The sequence below is a fragment of the Melozone crissalis genome, unplaced genomic scaffold, assembly GCF_028551555.1.
Source record: "Melozone crissalis strain CALT ecotype California unplaced genomic scaffold, PUWL_Pcris_2 ptg000033l_1, whole genome shotgun sequence".
Classification (NCBI taxonomy): Eukaryota; Metazoa; Chordata; class Aves; order Passeriformes; family Passerellidae; genus Melozone; species Melozone crissalis.
The window spans coordinates 16,378,275-16,395,566 of record NW_026535811.1 but is presented as its reverse complement, the minus strand read 5'-3'; the positions used below and the strand labels follow the sequence as shown (position 1 = coordinate 16,395,566).

Here is a 17,292-nt window from a genome sequence, read left to right as displayed (position 1 = left end):
CTGTAATCCAGGAGGAAACAGTGACCTGCTCTTCCACTTAAAATTGCACAATCTGTGGGGCCAGGTGGGATCTACTCAAGGGAACTGAGGGAGCTGGTGGACAAGCTCATGGAGCTGCTTTCCATCATTTACTGGCAGCCCTGGTCAACTGGGGAAGTCCCAGAAGACTGAGGGCTAGCCAGTGTGACACTCATCTACAAGAAGGCTGAAAGGAGGATCTTTAGAGCCACAAGCCCATGAGCCTGCCCTCGATGCCGAGGAAGGCTGTGGAACAGATCATACTGAGCGTGACCAGCCAGGGGGCCAGGCCCAGCCAGCGCGCATCCATCAGAGGCAGGTCCTGCTTAACAAACATGATCCTGCAAATTTCTGACTCTCTAAATGTACTGACCATTTCCCTTCATCTTGGGCTACTGCTTCTTGTATTCAGGGAGGCTGATTGAAATGTGATGATGTTGCCATGTCTGGCTATCTGATTTTCTGTTTGTGGCCTTTGCCTATCAACAGCATCATTGATACACTCTGTTGCAAATAACAGACCCTGTAGACACTTTTTCTGGACGGCTTCAGTGAGATACCATCATATCTGTGGCTGCTTTGTGTGCAGTGATCTGGGAACCAGCAGCTATCAAAACTGCCATATCATTTCTTCCCACAATCTGGTTGTTTGGGGTTTTTTTGGTAGAAAGTTGCTAATCTCATCCTCTGACTCTTTGCTCTGACTTGCATTTAATGCATCTTATCCAACAGTGTCTATCCAGCATTTCATTACAGCTATACAAGAGGGTGTGTACACTTCTTTCTTTTATTTCAGGAGAAAACATAGTTGTTAACCCACTCTAAGAGAATTGGAGATTGCAGGATTAATTCTGGAAAGGTGAAGTCATGATAAATACAGAAGATGCAGTTAAGAGACAGGTGCCTTAAATATTCTCTGCCTTCAGCTGCAGTATTTTATTGGTCTAATATACTACATTTACAAGATTTGCTCTCCTCTTACCTCAAACATTCACACGTGCTTAGTCTGCCATCCTCTCTGGGTTCAGGAGGAGGGACTCTAAAGCTGTTGGTAAAATGCTGAAAACTAATCCCCCTAAATACTAGGGGAATTTGCTGGTGGATGCATTCCTGTTGGGCATCACTCTGTGTTTCCATGCCTAGCAGCCTGATTAGTTACCTACTGAATGCTGTTATTGTCCAATCTCACCTCTTCTACCCTCATCAGTAATGTAAATCTGGAGAAAATTGAGATCTTCAGCTGTTTTCTGGTGGGTCCCCAAAATACTTCTATCAGGCTCCTTGTGATGGCTGGTATTTATTGTTCCAGACTCTTAGCAGCTATCTAGGTATGCAAAGGTTTGCTGGACTTTTTTCCCTCTGCTCTGTTTTTTCCAAGGCTAACGAAGCTGTGTTGCTCTGTTTGTGCTGGATGTGCATTTAAATATAGCTTTTATAGTTTAATCCCATAAAGTAGTTGACAAAAATACACAAGAACAAGCAATAATAAAACAAAGAAAGAAGTGAAGCTGTACCACAGTGTACTTTCATTTAGCCCATGAAGACTGGATGTTCATGACAAATTCTGGCTGACCTCTACCAGATCCTCCAGCCAGCCCCAGGCTAGACTCCTCCAGTGCTGGGTCCCTTGCTGCAAGAGCTGCCACTCTCTGCTTTGCTAACCCAGCAGTACTTTCCCAAAGTCCAGAAGGATATTTTTAGTGCCCAGAACTGCAGGAATGACAGTTGACATGGCTTGAAAATGTTGGGATCAACAAAAGCATCTTGCCCAAGATGCAAAACCATCTCTAACCAGTTTCTCTGCATGTTCAGAGGTACAACAAAGAATTACACTGCAAATCCATTTTAGTTAATAGCATATTTTGTAACTATAGATACACATATATTTGCTACTAGTTAAATCATCTCTTTACACCCTCTTTCCTGTAATTGTCTGTTAATTTGCAGGCCTATCCAGCTTCATAGGCTAAATCTCCTAATTATCTAGGTATAAGCTGTATTAATTAAATCCTAGATGAGAAACAATAGCAAAGTCCTTATTAAAATCCTTCATTTATACTCTGTTCTTGAAACAACACTTGCACTTCTGCAATATGGTCAACTGTAATTTTCCTGTAATCAGCTGATCACCTCTGGCTAAAACACCTGGTTTTACTTGGTATAGTAAGATTGAGGCCTGGAGGTTCTGAGAACTTCTGCAGAACTCATACTCTGAGAATTACACAGTTCTAATGTAATCATATAAAAACAATCCTAATTGCTTTCACTGCAAAGTGAGAATGTAACATTTTGTTCTCTGACATCACAAATGCATGCCCTTAAACAATTTTTACAGGTCATTTCTTTCATTTGTTATGGAAGAATTTGTCTACTTCAACTGTTATATGGATCATATGACATTTTGTAAGACTATCACTCAGTAATGAAGTTTTTTTCTTATTAGGATTGATTTGCCAGGTTTCAGGGACTTCTGAATATCTGCTGTTACAATTTTAAACGTTAAGGATCACAGGAATGCAGGATGCTTTTTTGGCTTCATGTAAGTTGGCTTCATGCACCATGCATGTTGTACCATCAGTCAATCTTTCAATTATCATCTAATTTGGATTGCTTTCCTTTTTTGCTGTCTGTGATTTTGCTAACAAGGAAATATCAGTGAAGCACTGTTAGTCATATAGGGCAGGAAATCAATCTCCTCAGGGCAGGGTGGACTAAATGTAGGCATGAGCATGTGCAGATCCATAACCAGCAGACTGGTGGCAGTCTTTGTATGGTGAAGTTACAAAATAATCTGTGGTGGCAGCCCTGTGTCTGTTTCCTTTGTTTTATCCATTTTGTGCTTGGAACAAGGGATCCTTGATGATTTTCTTATATCAGAGTTTACATTGTGCATTGAGATGTCTCTATGCATTTTGCAATTTTATATGGACACATTTTTGTTTGCATATTTCAAAACCTGTATTGATTAACTTGGCTTTTAAATTTAATAAGCAAGGCCATGAAAAATTATAGCAGCATTTTGATGGGAAGCACCTGGGCAGAAAAGGGTCTGGTCATCGTCTGGACCACCAAGCTAACCAAGAGACAGGAGATGTCCTCACAGCCTGTGGAGCATGGCCTGCAAGGTCATGGGGAGTGATCCTTGCCCACCACTCAGCACTGGTGGGACACACCTGGAGGGCTGGTTCAGGAATCCCAGGATGAGGGAGGCCCGTCCGTACTGGAGGAAATCTGGCAAAGGGCCACCAAGGTGAGAAGGGGCCTGGAGCACACGGCGCATGAGGAGAGGCTGAGAGAGCTCTGCTGACTTGTCTTGGACTAGAGCAGGCTGGGCTGAGTGTTCAGGGTGTGAAACACCTGGCTGAAGGTGGGTGGGTGGGTGAAGGACACAAGTGAGACTCTTCTCTGTTCAATGCAGAGATGGCAGGAGACACAATGGGCACACCTTGAAGTGTGGCACGTTAGGATGAAAGGAAGGCTGGTGAAACACTGGATCAGGTAGCCCAGAGTGGTTGTGGAGTCCCTGTGCTGGGACAAGAGTTGTTGTGAGTGCATCCGTGGTGCTGCCGTGCATGGAAGGATTTGGGGAGAGGAGAGGAGAGAGGTCTGGTACACTACAGAGCAGTATTTGTTTCCGGCAGCTGAGCAGGAACTGCAGCAGACCCTGAATTTAGTGGCTGTACTGATAAAGGAGGGATTTTATGAATGTGCCAGCAAGTCTCATGCAAGGGAAGGTGAGCCTCCCTTGATCACTGAGTCAAGGGGGAGCTGTCACAGAATGAGGGACACCTGAATTTGGCCAAGTCCTTCCCTGACGTCCCTGCCATATGAGGGTGCACTCCCTCATGAACGAGTAAAGCATTTGGTGAAAAGAGTGTGTTTGCAAGGGGGCATCCTGTACTTAGGGCTTGGGGTGGGAGCAGGCAGCTCTGTGGAAGGCTCAGCTCAGTAATTGTGGCAGCCCCAGCAGCAGCGTGAGCACTGGGAAATTTTAGCAAAGGAGGAGAAAACAGATGAAGCCATTTTCCCAGCAGCCTAAAGCTCAAAGTGTAGCAACTGTGGGTTTTCAATTTCCTCCTTTTTCTTTAATTACTTTTTAACTAACTTGTTTGTTCCTGGTGCGTCTTTGTGACCTTTGTATCAGCTACTCATTACGGATGAACGACGTCACATCCTACTCTTTTTTCTACATGTATTCACCATTCATTTTCATAAAAAGCAAGTGACTATAGAGTAGTGGTCATCCTTACAGACTTTAATTTTTTAAACATCCTTTCAGCTGAGCAGGGAATTCTGTGGTATCCTGAAAGCAGGGACAGGTGAGTTTTGTGCCTTCTCTACAGCACCGGCTCTGTCCCACCAAGTCAGTGCCTTTTTGTCTTCAACTGTTCAAAAAACTTATTCAAAGGGTTAACCCGGCTGTGGTGTGTGGAGGATGGGGAATGTAGAGGGGTCTGTATAAGGTAGGGTGGGCTGGCTTTGGCTGCCTGTAGCACTGGCAGCATATGGTGACATTTCTGTGCCGGAGGAGAAAACTTTCTGGGGATCCAGAGCTGATCAATCGTGTATTGGCTGCCTCTCCTCTGTCCCCCAAGTCCCAGTGCCTTACCTTAGGATACCACCCAGTGCATCTAAGAAGCCATTTTCTGGGCACATGAGAACTTCCATATGTGACCAATTCCCAGTGATCAAGGGAGATGTAACAAATGAAACTCTGCGACCTGAGTTCTCTGTCCTCTTCACAGCTTGTTTGGTTTCCTCCTCCCAGAATTTTTTGCATATGTATCTCATGTTCAGAATGACCTAAAGTTCTAAACCATGACAGATGAGTTCTCTAATGGTGTTCCCAGAGTTTATTGTTGCACTGCTATGAAGGTGGGACACACACGCTTGTGAAGGAAGACTCATACTCTGCTGCCTCGTCTGTCAGGTTGTTTTCTTTCCTTCCCTTCAGGCTGTCTCGGGAGAGGAGGCTCTGGCTGGAGAGAGAAAGCTCAGGATGCCCAGCTGCCTCCTAAAGCTGACCAGGGTGGTGCTGAGCCACAAGCCCTTTGCCCTGTTTATCCTCATCTTTGTGCTCGTAGCCCTTGCCTACCACAAGCTGAACTGGGGCATTGGGGAGGGCCCAAAGAGCAGCGTCCCCACCTCCGGCTTGTCTGCTGAGAGGAGCTGTGCTCACTATGTGCCTTCTGCCCTCAACATGGCTGGTGGGCCCTCTCCTTCCACAGGAAATGTGTTTTTTGTGGAGACCTCGGAGCAAACTGCCCCAAGTTATCTGTTCTCGTGCTCCGTGGAGTCAGCAGCCAGGACACACCCTGCATCAAGAGTCGTGGTGCTCATGAAAGGCTTGGCCAAAGGGAACGGCTCCTTGCCCAAGCACTGGGCTTTCTCCTTGCTCAGCTGCTTCCCCAACGTGGAAATCCTGCCCCTGGACTTGACAGAGCTCTTTTCTGGAACACCTCTGAAAAAGTGGTACGTATGGCCTCTGCGGCACTGGGAGCCTCATTTTTTACCCAACCTCTCTGATGCCTGCAGAATCGTCCTCATGTGGAAATTTGGTGGCATCTATCTGGATACAGACTTCATTGTGCTTAAGAACTTACAGAACCTCACCAACGCCCTCGGCATTCAGGATGACCGTGAACTGAATGGAGCCTTTCTGTCCTTTGAGGCCAAGCACAAATTCATGGAGCTTTGCATGCAGGACTTTGTGAAGAATTATAATGGCTGGGTCTGGGGGCACCAAGGCCCAGAGCTCCTCACACGTGTCTTCAAGAAGTGGTGCTCCCTCGAGACTATCAAGAGCATGAGCTGCAAAGGTGTGAGTGCTCTTGCCCAAGAAGTTGTTTATCCTATTCCCTGGCAGGAGTGGAAGAAGTTGTTTGAGGCAGTCAGTGCCATGGAGCTTCAGAAACTCCTTAAGAACACCTATGCAGTGCACATATGGAACAAACTGAGCCACGGGACCAAGTTAGAGATCCCCTCCCAGGCTCTGCTGGCTCAGCTCTATTCCCAGTTCTGCCCTGCCACCTACGCAAAGATGGAGCAGGACTCTGAAGAGTTGTCAAGGCGTGCAGTGTGACCTGGGGGCCCTTGGCTGCAGGGACATTTCCCCAGCCTGAGGGAAACCGAGTGCCTTTGACCTTCCCCAGAGTGGCTTTCTACACCCCAGAGCAGCTGTGTGACTGCTCTGTGGTTCTGTACCTGACATTCCTGATATCTGCCTCTGATCCCCTGTGTTTCAAATTTACAGCAGAACCTGACTGCAGCCTCTCTTGCTGTCCTATATGAGACCTGGTGCTGCAGGGAAGGTTGTACTCCTTCAGCAGCATCTCTCAGCTGGTCCATTCTTGGTGTTCCCCAGTGGCTCCTCCTGTGAATCCCAGCCTGAGCAGCCCCTTGTGATGTTTCCACAGCTGTAGGGATCATTGGCTTGCTCTCTGTAGCATTTCTGACTTTGTCAATCACTGCCAGTCAGTGACAGAGGTCACAGATTGCTGCGGCTCAGATCAGAATTCCCTGGTTGGAAAAGATCCTTAACATGTGGGAAAATAGATGAAGGGCCTATGAAATTTGCTTTAAGAAGCAGAAAACTATTTAGATCCTTGTGTGGCTCACTGTGATGTTGCTCTAAACTTCTGAAGTGAGGGAAGTTCAAATTATGCTCCCTACAGTTTTAAATCCACAGCAGTGGGATGACTTGTCTGGGACTCCTCTGGAAACAAAAGAGACAAAAGCAGATCTTTGAGGAGCAGAAATGATGAATATCCTTGCTCTGCTGAAGTAGTTCTTGTGGATACCAACATCTAAGCAGCCATTGTCACATTCTGAAGGGGCTCAGCATTTCTTGTTTCTGCAGTGCTGTGAGGAGGATTACATCCCTTTCATTGGAATACTGAGCCCCATGGGGAAGTCCAGGAGATGACATTTCCCCATCAACAGAAGGACCAAGTGCAGAGCTCCGAGCATCGTCTCCAGGGACAAAAATAAAAACTGTGAAGCACATGAAGGTTGGAAAAGACCTCCAAGATCAGGGAGTCCAACCTTCAATTCACTATCACCATACCCACTAAACTGTACCCCAAAGTGCCATGTGTTGTCATTTTTTGGAGCACTTCCAGGGATGCTAACTCCTCCGCTTGCCTGGGGAGCCTGTGGCACATGGTGCTTAAGCACTCTGGATTTTTTCCTCATGGCCAAGCTGAACCTACTGTGGTGCACAGAGTGCTGCAGCCAGCTCTGGGATCCCAGCACAGGAAGGACAGGGAGCTGCTGGAGACAGTGCACAGGAGGGACACCAAGGGGATCAGAGGGTTCAGAGCAGCTCTGCTGGGAGGAAAGGCTGAGGGAAATTGGAATGTTCTGCCTGGAGCAGAGAAGGCTTTGGGGTGACCTAATCATGGCCCTCCACTGCCTGTCTGCAGTGGAGACAGTCTCCTGTCTGCAGGCCTTTGCAGACAGACTCTTTGCAATGTCCTGCTGTGACCGGACAAGGGGGAATGGCTTCACAGTAACAGAGGGTTGGTTTAGGTGGGATATAAGGGAGAACTTCTTCCCTCTGAGGGTGCTGAGGCCATGGCACAGGGTGCCCAGAGAAGCTGTGGCTGCCCCTGGGTCCCTGGACGTGTCCAAGACCAGGTTGAATGGGGCTCTGATCAACCTGGGATAGGGGGAGGTGTCCCTCTCCGTGGCAGGAGGGGTGGGACAAGATGATCTTTAGTGTCCCTTCCATTCCAGACCATTCTATTCATTTCCCCTCATTCTGTCCCTTGTTCCCTGGGAGCAGAGCCTGGCCCCCAGCTGGCTGCACCCTCCTGTCAGGGAGGTGTGAAGAGCAATAGAGCTCCCCTGAGTCTCCTCTTCCTCCAGGTTAAACGCCCCCAGCTCCCTCAGCCGCTCCTCATCAGACTTGTGCTCCAGCCCCTTGCCCAGCTCCGTCCCCCCCTCTGGACACGCTCCGGCCCCTCAGTGTCCATCCTGCAGTGCCAGGCCCAGAACTGGACACAGCCCTTGGGGTGAGGCCTCCCCAGTGCCCACATGTGGCAGGGGCACAGTCACTGCCCTGCTCCTGCTGGCCACACCATTGCTGGCCCGGCCCAGCAGCCATTGGCCTCCTCGCCCACCTGGGCACGCACTGTGGGCCGGCAGGCCTAGCCCCTTTCCTGCTGGGCTCTTCCCCAGCCTGGAGCTGCTGGGGCTTCTGACCCAGGGGCAGGACCTGGCACTTCAGATCTTGTTCAGCCTCAAGGATATGAAAGGGAACTGGCTCTGACAGTGGGCCCTGGGGCACAGCACCCACTGCCAGCTGCAATAATTCCACTGCCACCCTCTGGTCCCAGCCATCCAAGCACTTTATTCCCAGCCAACAGGGAAGCTGTTAAATCCATGGGCTGAGAGGACAATGCTCTCCAGGAGAGCGCTGTGGGAGCAGTGGTCAAAGGCTTTAGAAGGCCCCGGTACACAACATCCACAGCCTTTCCCCATCCATTGGCTGCTCATAGAAGGAGGTTGGGTCAGTCAAGCAGGACCTGCCTGAACTTGTGCTGGCTGGGCCTGATGCCCCAGTGGTGCAGCACACAGGGTGCCATTGCACTCCAGGTAATCTGGTCCATACCCTTCCCAGGCAACGAGGTCAGGCTGACAGGCCTCTGGTTCCCCCAGGTGTCCTTCCAAGCCTTCTCCAAGAGGGATGTCACACTGGACAACCTCCAGTCACCCAGGAGCTCTCCAGTTCACTGGGACTGCTGATAAACAATGTAGACTGGCGCTTTGTGGGCTGCTTCACCAGCTCCCAGCAGAAGGATGGCATCTGCCTAGACTTGTGCGTGTCTGGGCAGCACAGCAGCTCACTGACAACTTCCTCCTGCAGAGTGGGGACGTTGTTCTGCTCCCTGTTTCTGTGTTCTCCCTCATGGGGATGGATATGCGGAGGCTAACTGGGCTTTTGGTTAAAGGCTGACGTCAAGAATGCATTGAGTGCCTCAGCCTTTTCCTCATCCCTGGAAGTTATGTTATGTTCCCACCCCAGCCTGCAATAAAGGATCGAGAATCTCCTTGGCCTGTTTTTGGTATTAATGCATTTGGAAAAGCATTTCTTTCTTAACTTTTATGCTGGTGGCCAGATTGACTTCTAGCTGAACTTTTACCTTTCAAGTTCTTCTCTCTGATTAACTTCCTGACATCCTTGTAGTCTTCCTGAGTTGCCTGACCCTTCTTCCAGAGCTGCTAAACTCTCTGTTCTTCCCTGAGCCCCAGTGGTAGCTTGCTGTTCATCCAAGCCAGCCTTCCCTGAACCAGCTTCCAGCACATTGCAATGGGCTCCTTCTCCACCTCTATGACCTCCTTCCTAAGGGACCTCCACCTTCCTGGGCTCCCTGGCCCCTCAGGACTGCCTCCCAAGGGATTCTTTCATCCCATGGTCCAAACAGACCAAAGCCTGTCCTCCACAAATCCAAGGCAGTCGTTTTGCTGACCCCCTTTCTCCATCTCCCCTTTCCTTCACCGAGAACTGGAATCAAATGATGTCACGGTCACTGTACCCAAGATGGCCTCAGGCAACCTCACCTACCCCCAGTGCTCCTCTGTTTGCAAACAGCAGATCCCCTGGGACACCTTCCCTGGTGGGCTCACCTGCCACCTGTGTCAGCAAGTTCTCTTCCACGTGCTCCAGGAACCTCCTGGAGTGTCTCCTGTCTGCTGGGTGGGATTCCAGCAGACCCCTCGTAAGTTAAAGATGCCACTGAGGTTGTAGGCAATCGATGATGTGGGGTCATCCATGTCCCCCTAATGAAATCCTTGCCCACCACTCAGCACTGGTGGGACACACCTGGAGGGCTGGTTCAGGAATCCCAGGATGAGGTAGGCCTGTCCGTACTGGAGGAAATCTGGCAAAGGGCCACCAAGGTGAGAAGGGGCCTGGAGCACACGGCGCATGAGGAGAGGCTGGGAGAGCTCTGCTGACTTGTCTTGGACTAGAGCAGGCTGGGCTGAGTGTTCAGGGTGTGAAACACCTGGCTGAAGGTGGGTGGGTGGGTGAAGGACACAAGTGAGACTCTCCTCTGTTCAATGCAGAGATGGCAGGAGACACAATGGGCACACCTTGAAGTGTGGCACGTTAGGATGAAAGGAAGGCTGGTGAAACACTGGATCAGGTAGCCCAGAGTGGTTGTGGAGTCCCTGTGCTGGGACAAGAGTTGTTGTGAGTGCATCCGTGGTGCTGCCGTGCATGGAAGGATTTGGGGAGAGGAGAGGAGAGAGGTCTGGTACACTACAGAGCAATATTTGTTTCAGGCAGCTGAGCAGGAACTGCAGCAGACCCTGAATTTAGTGGCTGTACTGATAAAGGAGGGATTTTATGAATGTGCCAGCAAGTCTCATGCAAGGGAAGGTGAGCCTCCCTTGATCACTGAGTCAAGGGGGAGCTGTCACAGAATGATGGACCCCTGAATTTGGCCAAGTCCTTCCCTGAGGTCTCTGCCATATGAGGGTGCACTCCCTCATGAACGAGTAAAGCATTTGATGAAAAAGAGTGTGTTTGCAAGGGGGCATCCTGTACTTAGGGCTTGGGGTGGGAGCAGGCAGCTCTGTGGAAGGCTCAGCTCAGTAACTGTGGCAGCCCCAGCAGCAGTGTGAGCACTGGGAAATTTTAGCAAAGGATAAGAGAACAAACAAAACCCAAAAGGTTTCCGGCCACAGACTAATGTTCAAAGAGTAGTGACAACGAGGTCTGAATTTCCTCCTTTTTTTAATGATTCCTTTATAACTAGATGGCTTTTTTGCCGTTCTACGTACATCTTTTTTTTGAGCTACTCACTGGACTGACGTCACATCCTTCATGTATATTGTTTTTCCACGTATTCAGACTTTTTCCTCTTGCCATTTCTTTTCAGAAGGAGGAAGTGCCAGAACACAGAGTTGTATATGCCCTCATATACACCAACCTCTTAAAACTCTTCTCCAGCTAAGCAGTGAATTCTGTGGCATCTTGAAATCAGGGACAGGTGAGTAGAGTTTGCAATTTCTTTGCAATGGCACATGTGTTTTCAGAGGAAGAGACAGAGCCAGGCTTCCTGTGTTTGTTTTGTAAATGAATTGAACTGGCTATTGCAGCATTGAAATTGTTGCCCTGCCTGCTCCAAAAGCAGAAAGGTATTTGTAACTTTATAGAGATGTGACGGGAGTAAAGTTCGGCCCTTTGCTCAAAATGCGCCGACAAGCTCAAACCTTGCTTGCGGTTAGATGAACGGGGCACTTTCCTGCCCGTCTACTGCACAGGAAATTCTCATCAGGCCTGTACCGCTCTCTCTTCCTATGCTTGCAAAGGAAAAATGTATTTACAGGGTTAACCCAGCAGTAGTGTATGGAGGGTGGGAATTTTGAGCGGTCTGTATAAGGCAGGTTGGGCTGGCTTTGGCTGCATGTAGCACTGGCAGCACATGCTAGCATTTCTGTGCGGGAGGAGAAAACTTTCTGGGGATCCAGAGCTGAGCATTTGTGTATTGGCTGTGTCTCCTCTGTCCCCCTGTGCCTGGTGCAGAGTGGTGGCTCCATGCTCTGACATTTGGATGCCTCCCAGTGTGGCTGACAAGTCCCTTCTGGCCACAGGGGAAGCTCCGTATGTGAGCCAGGCACAGTGATCAAGGAGCAATGACAAATGGGACCGTGCCATCTGGGTGCTCTGTCGTGTTCCCTGCCACTTTGGTTAGAGCTGTTGGACTAAAGCTTTTCCCGTTTCCTGAACCTTTCTGTCCTGCAAGGTAGGGCTTTGGAGATGCAGCTCAGGGAGGCAGGAGAAATGATGGAATCCTTTAGGATGGAAGAGGTCTTTGACTGCCTGCGTCCAACCCCAAAACCCGCTCTGTCAAGTCCACCACTAAACCCAGTTCCTAAGTGCCACACCTGCGTGTCTGTTAAATACCTCCAGGGACAGTGGCTCCACTGCTTTCTTGGGCAGCTTGTGCCAATGCCTGGGAACTCTTCCAGGGAGTAAAATTCTAAGTACTGTCCACTCTAACCTCCCTTGGACCCACTTGAGACCATTTGCAATGGTCCTAAAAGCCACAGCCTTCCTCACAGCTTCTTCATGTGCACTTGCCCGTTGACCTTTGGGGCCCAGTGGTGGGCACAGGAGGTGCTGCTTCTGCTGCGCCTCGATTTCAGGAGAGGCAAGGGCAGCAATGATGATGCTAACGCTGAGGATGGAGCTAGACTGAGTTATCTGTTTGTTGCTGCCTTGTTAAAAATCTCTTCCACTCCAACCCTCCCTTTTGCCAGAAGAAGCAAGGAAGGTAAGGGCAGGAGAGCGGAGGGAATGCCTGTCCACCAGCAGGATCCAGTGGGAGAACTGAGCAGGGCAGAGCCAGTGTGACCTGTGCAGGGTTGGGAAGCAGCCTTGGAATTCCCTTTCCAAAGGCACTTCTTGACCTTACTGTCTGCATCTGCCTCCTGAGCTGCCCTGCATCCATTCCTTTCCCACTCTCCATCCGTCCTTCCAGGCTACTCTGCCATGGACAATGGGCCAGGCTCTCTGCAGGGGCAGCTGGTTGGTTTGCAAAGGCAGCAAGTGCCAGCTCAACAACTGGAAGGCTGAGACTTCTGTTTGGTTTGGGGGAAGGACACGTTGTGTGTCAGGAGAAAACAACTCCCCTTGTGATGACCAGCTGTCAGTGGGCAGCAGCTCCACACAGTGTCTGTTGACAGGGCTCCAGGAATGGTCACAAGGAACATCGCTATTTCCTCCTGCCAGGGCTTTGGGTACGTGTCTCATGTCTCGTGTTGACAGAGACCTGAAGTTCTAGAGGGTGACAGATGAGTTCTCTAATGGTGTTCCCAGAGTTGGCTGTGCACTGCCATGAAGGTGGGACACGCCTGTGAAGGAAGGCTCATACTCTGCTGCCCTGTCTGTCAGGTTTTTCTCTTTTTTCCTTCCATTCAGATCATGACGGCTGTCTCGGGAGAGGAGGCTCTGGCTGGAGAGAGAAAGCTCAGGATGCCCAGCTGCATCCTAAAGCTGACCAGGGTGGTGCTGAGCCACAAGCCCTTTGCCCTGTTTATAATCATCGTTGTGTTCGTATCCTTTGCCTACCACAAGCTGTACTGGGGCATCGGGGAGGACCCAAAGAGCAGCGTCCCCACCTCCGGCTTTTCTGCTGAGAGGAGCTGTGCTCACTATGTGCCTTCTGCCCTCGGCATGGCTGGTGGGCCCTCTCCTTCCACAGGAAATGTGTTTTTTGTGGAGACCTCGGAGCAAACTGCCCCAAGTTACCTGTTCTCGTGCTCCGTGGAGTCAGCAGCCAGGACACACCCTGCATCAAGAGTTGTGGTGCTCATGAAAGGCTTGGCCAAAGGGAACGGCTCCTTGCCCAAGCACTGGGCTTTCTCCTTGCTCAGCTGCTTCCCCAACGTGGAAATCCTACCCCTGGACTTGACAGAGCTCTTTTCTGGAACACCTCTGGAACAGTGGTTCCTGCAGCCTCAGCGGCAAAAGGAGCCTCATTTTTTAGCTGTACTCTCTGATGCCTGCAGAATCGTCCTCATGTGGAAATTTGGTGGCATCTATCTGGATACAGACTTCATTGTGCTTAAGAACTTACAGAACCTCACCAACGCCCTCGGCATTCAGGGTGACAGTGTACTGAATGGAGCCTTTCTGTCCTTTGAGGCCAAGCACAAGTTCATAGAGATTTGCATGCAGGACTTTGTGCAGAATTATAATGGCTGGGTCTGGGGGCACCAAGGCCCAGAGCTCCTCACACGTGTCTTCAAGAAGTGGTGCTCCCTCGAGACTATCAAGAGCATGAGCTGCAAAGGTGTGAGTGCTCTTGCCCAAGAAATTGTTTATCCTATTCCCTGGCAGGACTGGAAGAAGTTGTTTGAGGCAGTCAGTGTCTTGGAGCTTCAGAAACTCCTTAAGAACACCTATGCAGTGCACATATGGAACAAACTGAGCCACGGGACCAAGTTAGAGATCCCCTCCCAGGCTCTGCTGGCTCAGCTCTATTCCCAGTTCTGCCCTGCCACCTACGCAAAGATGGAGCAGGACTCTGAAGAGTTGTCAAGGCGTGCAGTGTGACCTGGGGGCCCTTGGCTGCAGGGACATTTCCCCAGCCTGAGGGAAACCGAGTGCCTTTGACCTTCCCCAGAGTGGCTTTCTACACCCCTGAGCAGCTGTGTGACTGCTCTGTGGTTCTGTACCTGACATTCCTGATATCTGCCTCTGATCCCCTGTGTTTCAAATTTACAGCAGAACCTGACTGCAGCCTCTCTTGCTGTCCTGTATGAGACCTGGTGCTGCAGGGAAGGTTGTACTCCTTCAGCAGCATCTCTCAGCTGGTCCATTCTTGGTGTTCCCCAGTGGCTCCTCCTGTGAATCCCAGCCTGAGCAGCCCCTTGTGATGTTTCCACAGCTGTAGGGATCATTGGCTTGCTCTCTGTAGCATTTCTGACTTTGTCAATCACTGCCAGTCAGTGACAGAGGTCACAGATTGCTGCGGCTCAGATCAGAATTCCCTGGTTGGCAAAGATCCTTAACATGTGGGAAAATAGATGAAGGGCCTATGAAATTTGCTTTAAGAAGCAGAAAACTATTTCGATCCATGTGTAGCTCACTGTGAAGTTGTTCTAAACTTCTGTAGTGAGGGAAGTTCAAATTATGCTCCCTACAGTTTTAAATCCACAGCAGTGGGATGACTTGTCTGGGACTCCTCTGGAAACAAAAGAGACAAAAGCAGATCTTTGAGGAGCAGAAATGATGAATATCCTTGCTCTGCTGAAGTAGCTCTTGTGGATACCAACATCTAAGCAGCCATTGTCACATTCTGAAGGGGCTCAGCATTTCTTGTTTCTGCAGTGCTGTGAGGAGGATTACATCCCTTTCATTGGAATACTGAGCCCCATGGGGAAGTCCAGGGGATGTCACTTCCCCATCAACAGAAGGACCAAGTGCAGGGCTCCGAGCATCGTCTCCAGGGACAAAAATAAAAACTGTGAAGCACATGAAGGTTGGAAAAGACCTCCAAGATCAGGGAGTCCAACCTTCAATTCACTATCACCATACCCACTAAACTGTACCCCAAAGTGCCATGTGTTGTCATTTTTTGGAGCACTTCCAGGGATGCTGACTCCACCACTTCCCAGGGGAGCCTGTGGCACATGGTGCTTAAGCACTCTGAAAATTTTCCTCGTGGCCAAGCTGAACCTACTGTGGTGCACAGAGTGCTGCAGCCAGCTCTGGGATCCCAGCACAGGAAGGACAGGGTGCTGCTGGAGACAGTGCACAGGAGGGACACCAAGGGGATCAGAGGGTTCAGAGCAGCTCTGCTGGGAGGAAAGGCTGAGGGAAGTGGGAATGTTCTGCCTGGAGCAGAGAAGGCTTTGGGGTGACCTAATCATGGCCCTCCACTGCCTGTCTGCAGTGGAGACAGTCTCCTGTCTGCAGGCATTTGCAGACAGACTCTTTGCAATGTCCTGCTGTGACCGGACAAGGGGGAATGGCTTCACAGTAACAGAGGGTCGGTTTAGGTGGGATATAAGGGAGAACTTCTTCCCTCTGAGGGTGCTGAGGCCATGGCACAGGGTGCCCAGAGAAGCTGTGGCTGCCCCTGGGTCCCTGGACGTGTCCAAGACCAGGATGAATGGGGCTCCGAGCAACCTGGGATAGTGGGAAGTGTCCCTCTCCGTGGCAGGAGGGGTGGGACAAGATGATCTTTAGTGTCCCTTCCATTCCAGACCATTCTATTCATTTCCCCTCATTCTGTCCCTTGTTCCCTGGGAGCAGAGCCTGGCCCCCAGCTGGCTGCACTCTCCTGTCAGGGAGGTGTGAAGAGCAATAGAGCTCCCCTGAGCCTCCTCTTCCTCCAGGTTAAACGCCCCCAGCTCCCTCAGCCGCTCCTCATCAGACTTGTGCTCCAGCCCCTTGCCCAGCTCCGTCCCCCCCTCTGGACACGCTCCGGCCCCTCAGTGTCCATCCTGCAGTGCCAGGCCCAGAACTGGACACAGCCCTTGGGGTGAGGCCTCCCCAGTGCCCACATGTGGCAGGGGCACAGTCACTGCCCTGCTCCTGCTGGCCACACCATTGCTGGCCCGGCCCAGCAGCCATTGGCCTCCTCGCCCACCTGGGCACGCACTGTGGGCCGGCAGGCCTAGCCCCTTTCCTGCTGGGCTCTTCCCCAGCCTGGAGCTGCTGGGGCTTCTGACCCAGGGGCAGGACCTGGCACTTCAGATCTTGTTCAGCCTCAAGGATATGAAAGGGGACTGGCTCTGACAGTGGGCCCTGGGGCACAGCACCCACTGCCAGCTGCAATAATTCCACTGCCACCCTCTGGTCCCAGCCATCCAAGCACTTTATTCCCAGCCAACAGGGAAGCTGTTAAATCCATGGGCTGAGAGGACAATGCTCTCCAGGAGAGCGCTGTGGGAGCAGTGGTCAAAGGCTTTAGAAGGCCCCGGTACACAACATCCACAGCCTTTCCCCATCCATTGGCTGCTCATAGAAGGAGGTTGGGTCAGTCAAGCAGGACCTGCCTGAACTTGTGCTGGCTGGGCCTGATGCCCCAGTGGTGCAGCACACAGGGTGCCATTGCACTCCAGGTAATCTGGTCCATACCCTTCCCAGGCAACGAGGTCAGGCTGACAGGCCTCTGGTTCCCCCAGGTGTCCTTCCAAGCCTTCTCCAAGAGGGATGTCACACTGGACAACCTCCAGTCACCCAGGAGCTCTCCAGTTCACTGGGACTGCTGATAAACAATGTAGACTGGCGCTTTGTGGGCTGCTTCACCAGCTCCCAGCAGAAGGATGGCATCTGCCTAGACTTGTGCATGTCAACACAGCAGCTCACTGACAACTTCCTCCTGCAGGGTGGGGACGTTGTTCTGCTCCCTGTTTCTGTGTTCTCCCTCATGGGGATGGATATGCGGAGGCTAACTGGGCTTTTGGTTAAAGGCTGACGTCAAGAATGCATTGAGTGCCTCAGCCTTTTCCTCATCCCTGGAGGTTATGTTATGTTCCCACCCCAGCCTGCAATAAAGGATCGAGAATCTCCTTGGCCTGTTTTTGGTATTAATGCATTTGGAAAAGCATTTCTTTCTTAACTTTTATGCTGGTGGCCAGATTGACTTCTAGCTGAACTTTTACCTTTCAAGTTCTTCTCTCTGATTAACTTCCTGACATCCTTGTAGTCTTCCTGAGTTGCCTGACCCTTCTTCCAGAGCTGCTAAACTCTCTGTTCTTCCCTGAGCCCCAGTGGTAGCTTGCTGTTCATCCAAGCCAGCCTTCCCT

General features: G+C 50.7%; 1 protein-coding gene and 1 pseudogene across 1 annotated transcript; both read left to right on the top strand.

The window, feature by feature from the left end:
• The first annotated feature begins 5,002 nt into the window (after positions 1-5,002).
• LOC128940669 (lactosylceramide 4-alpha-galactosyltransferase-like) lies at positions 5,003-6,407 on the top strand. Its single transcript, XM_054282259.1, has one exon. It carries the CDS (start codon positions 5,018-5,020, stop codon positions 6,098-6,100), a length of 1,083 nt encoding a protein of 360 aa, XP_054138234.1. The 5' UTR covers positions 5,003-5,017; the 3' UTR covers positions 6,101-6,407.
• Positions 6,408-12,100: 5,693 nt separating this feature from the next.
• On the top strand, positions 12,101-14,100 carry LOC128940661 (lactosylceramide 4-alpha-galactosyltransferase-like; annotated as a pseudogene).
• The last annotated feature ends 3,192 nt before the right edge of the window (positions 14,101-17,292 follow it).

Bases quoted from the DNA above. Each gene is read 5' to 3' on its own strand.
- LOC128940669 (XM_054282259.1), top strand. From the start codon at position 5,018: ATGCCCAGCTGCCTCCTAAAGCTGACCAGGGTGGTGCTGAGCCACAAG.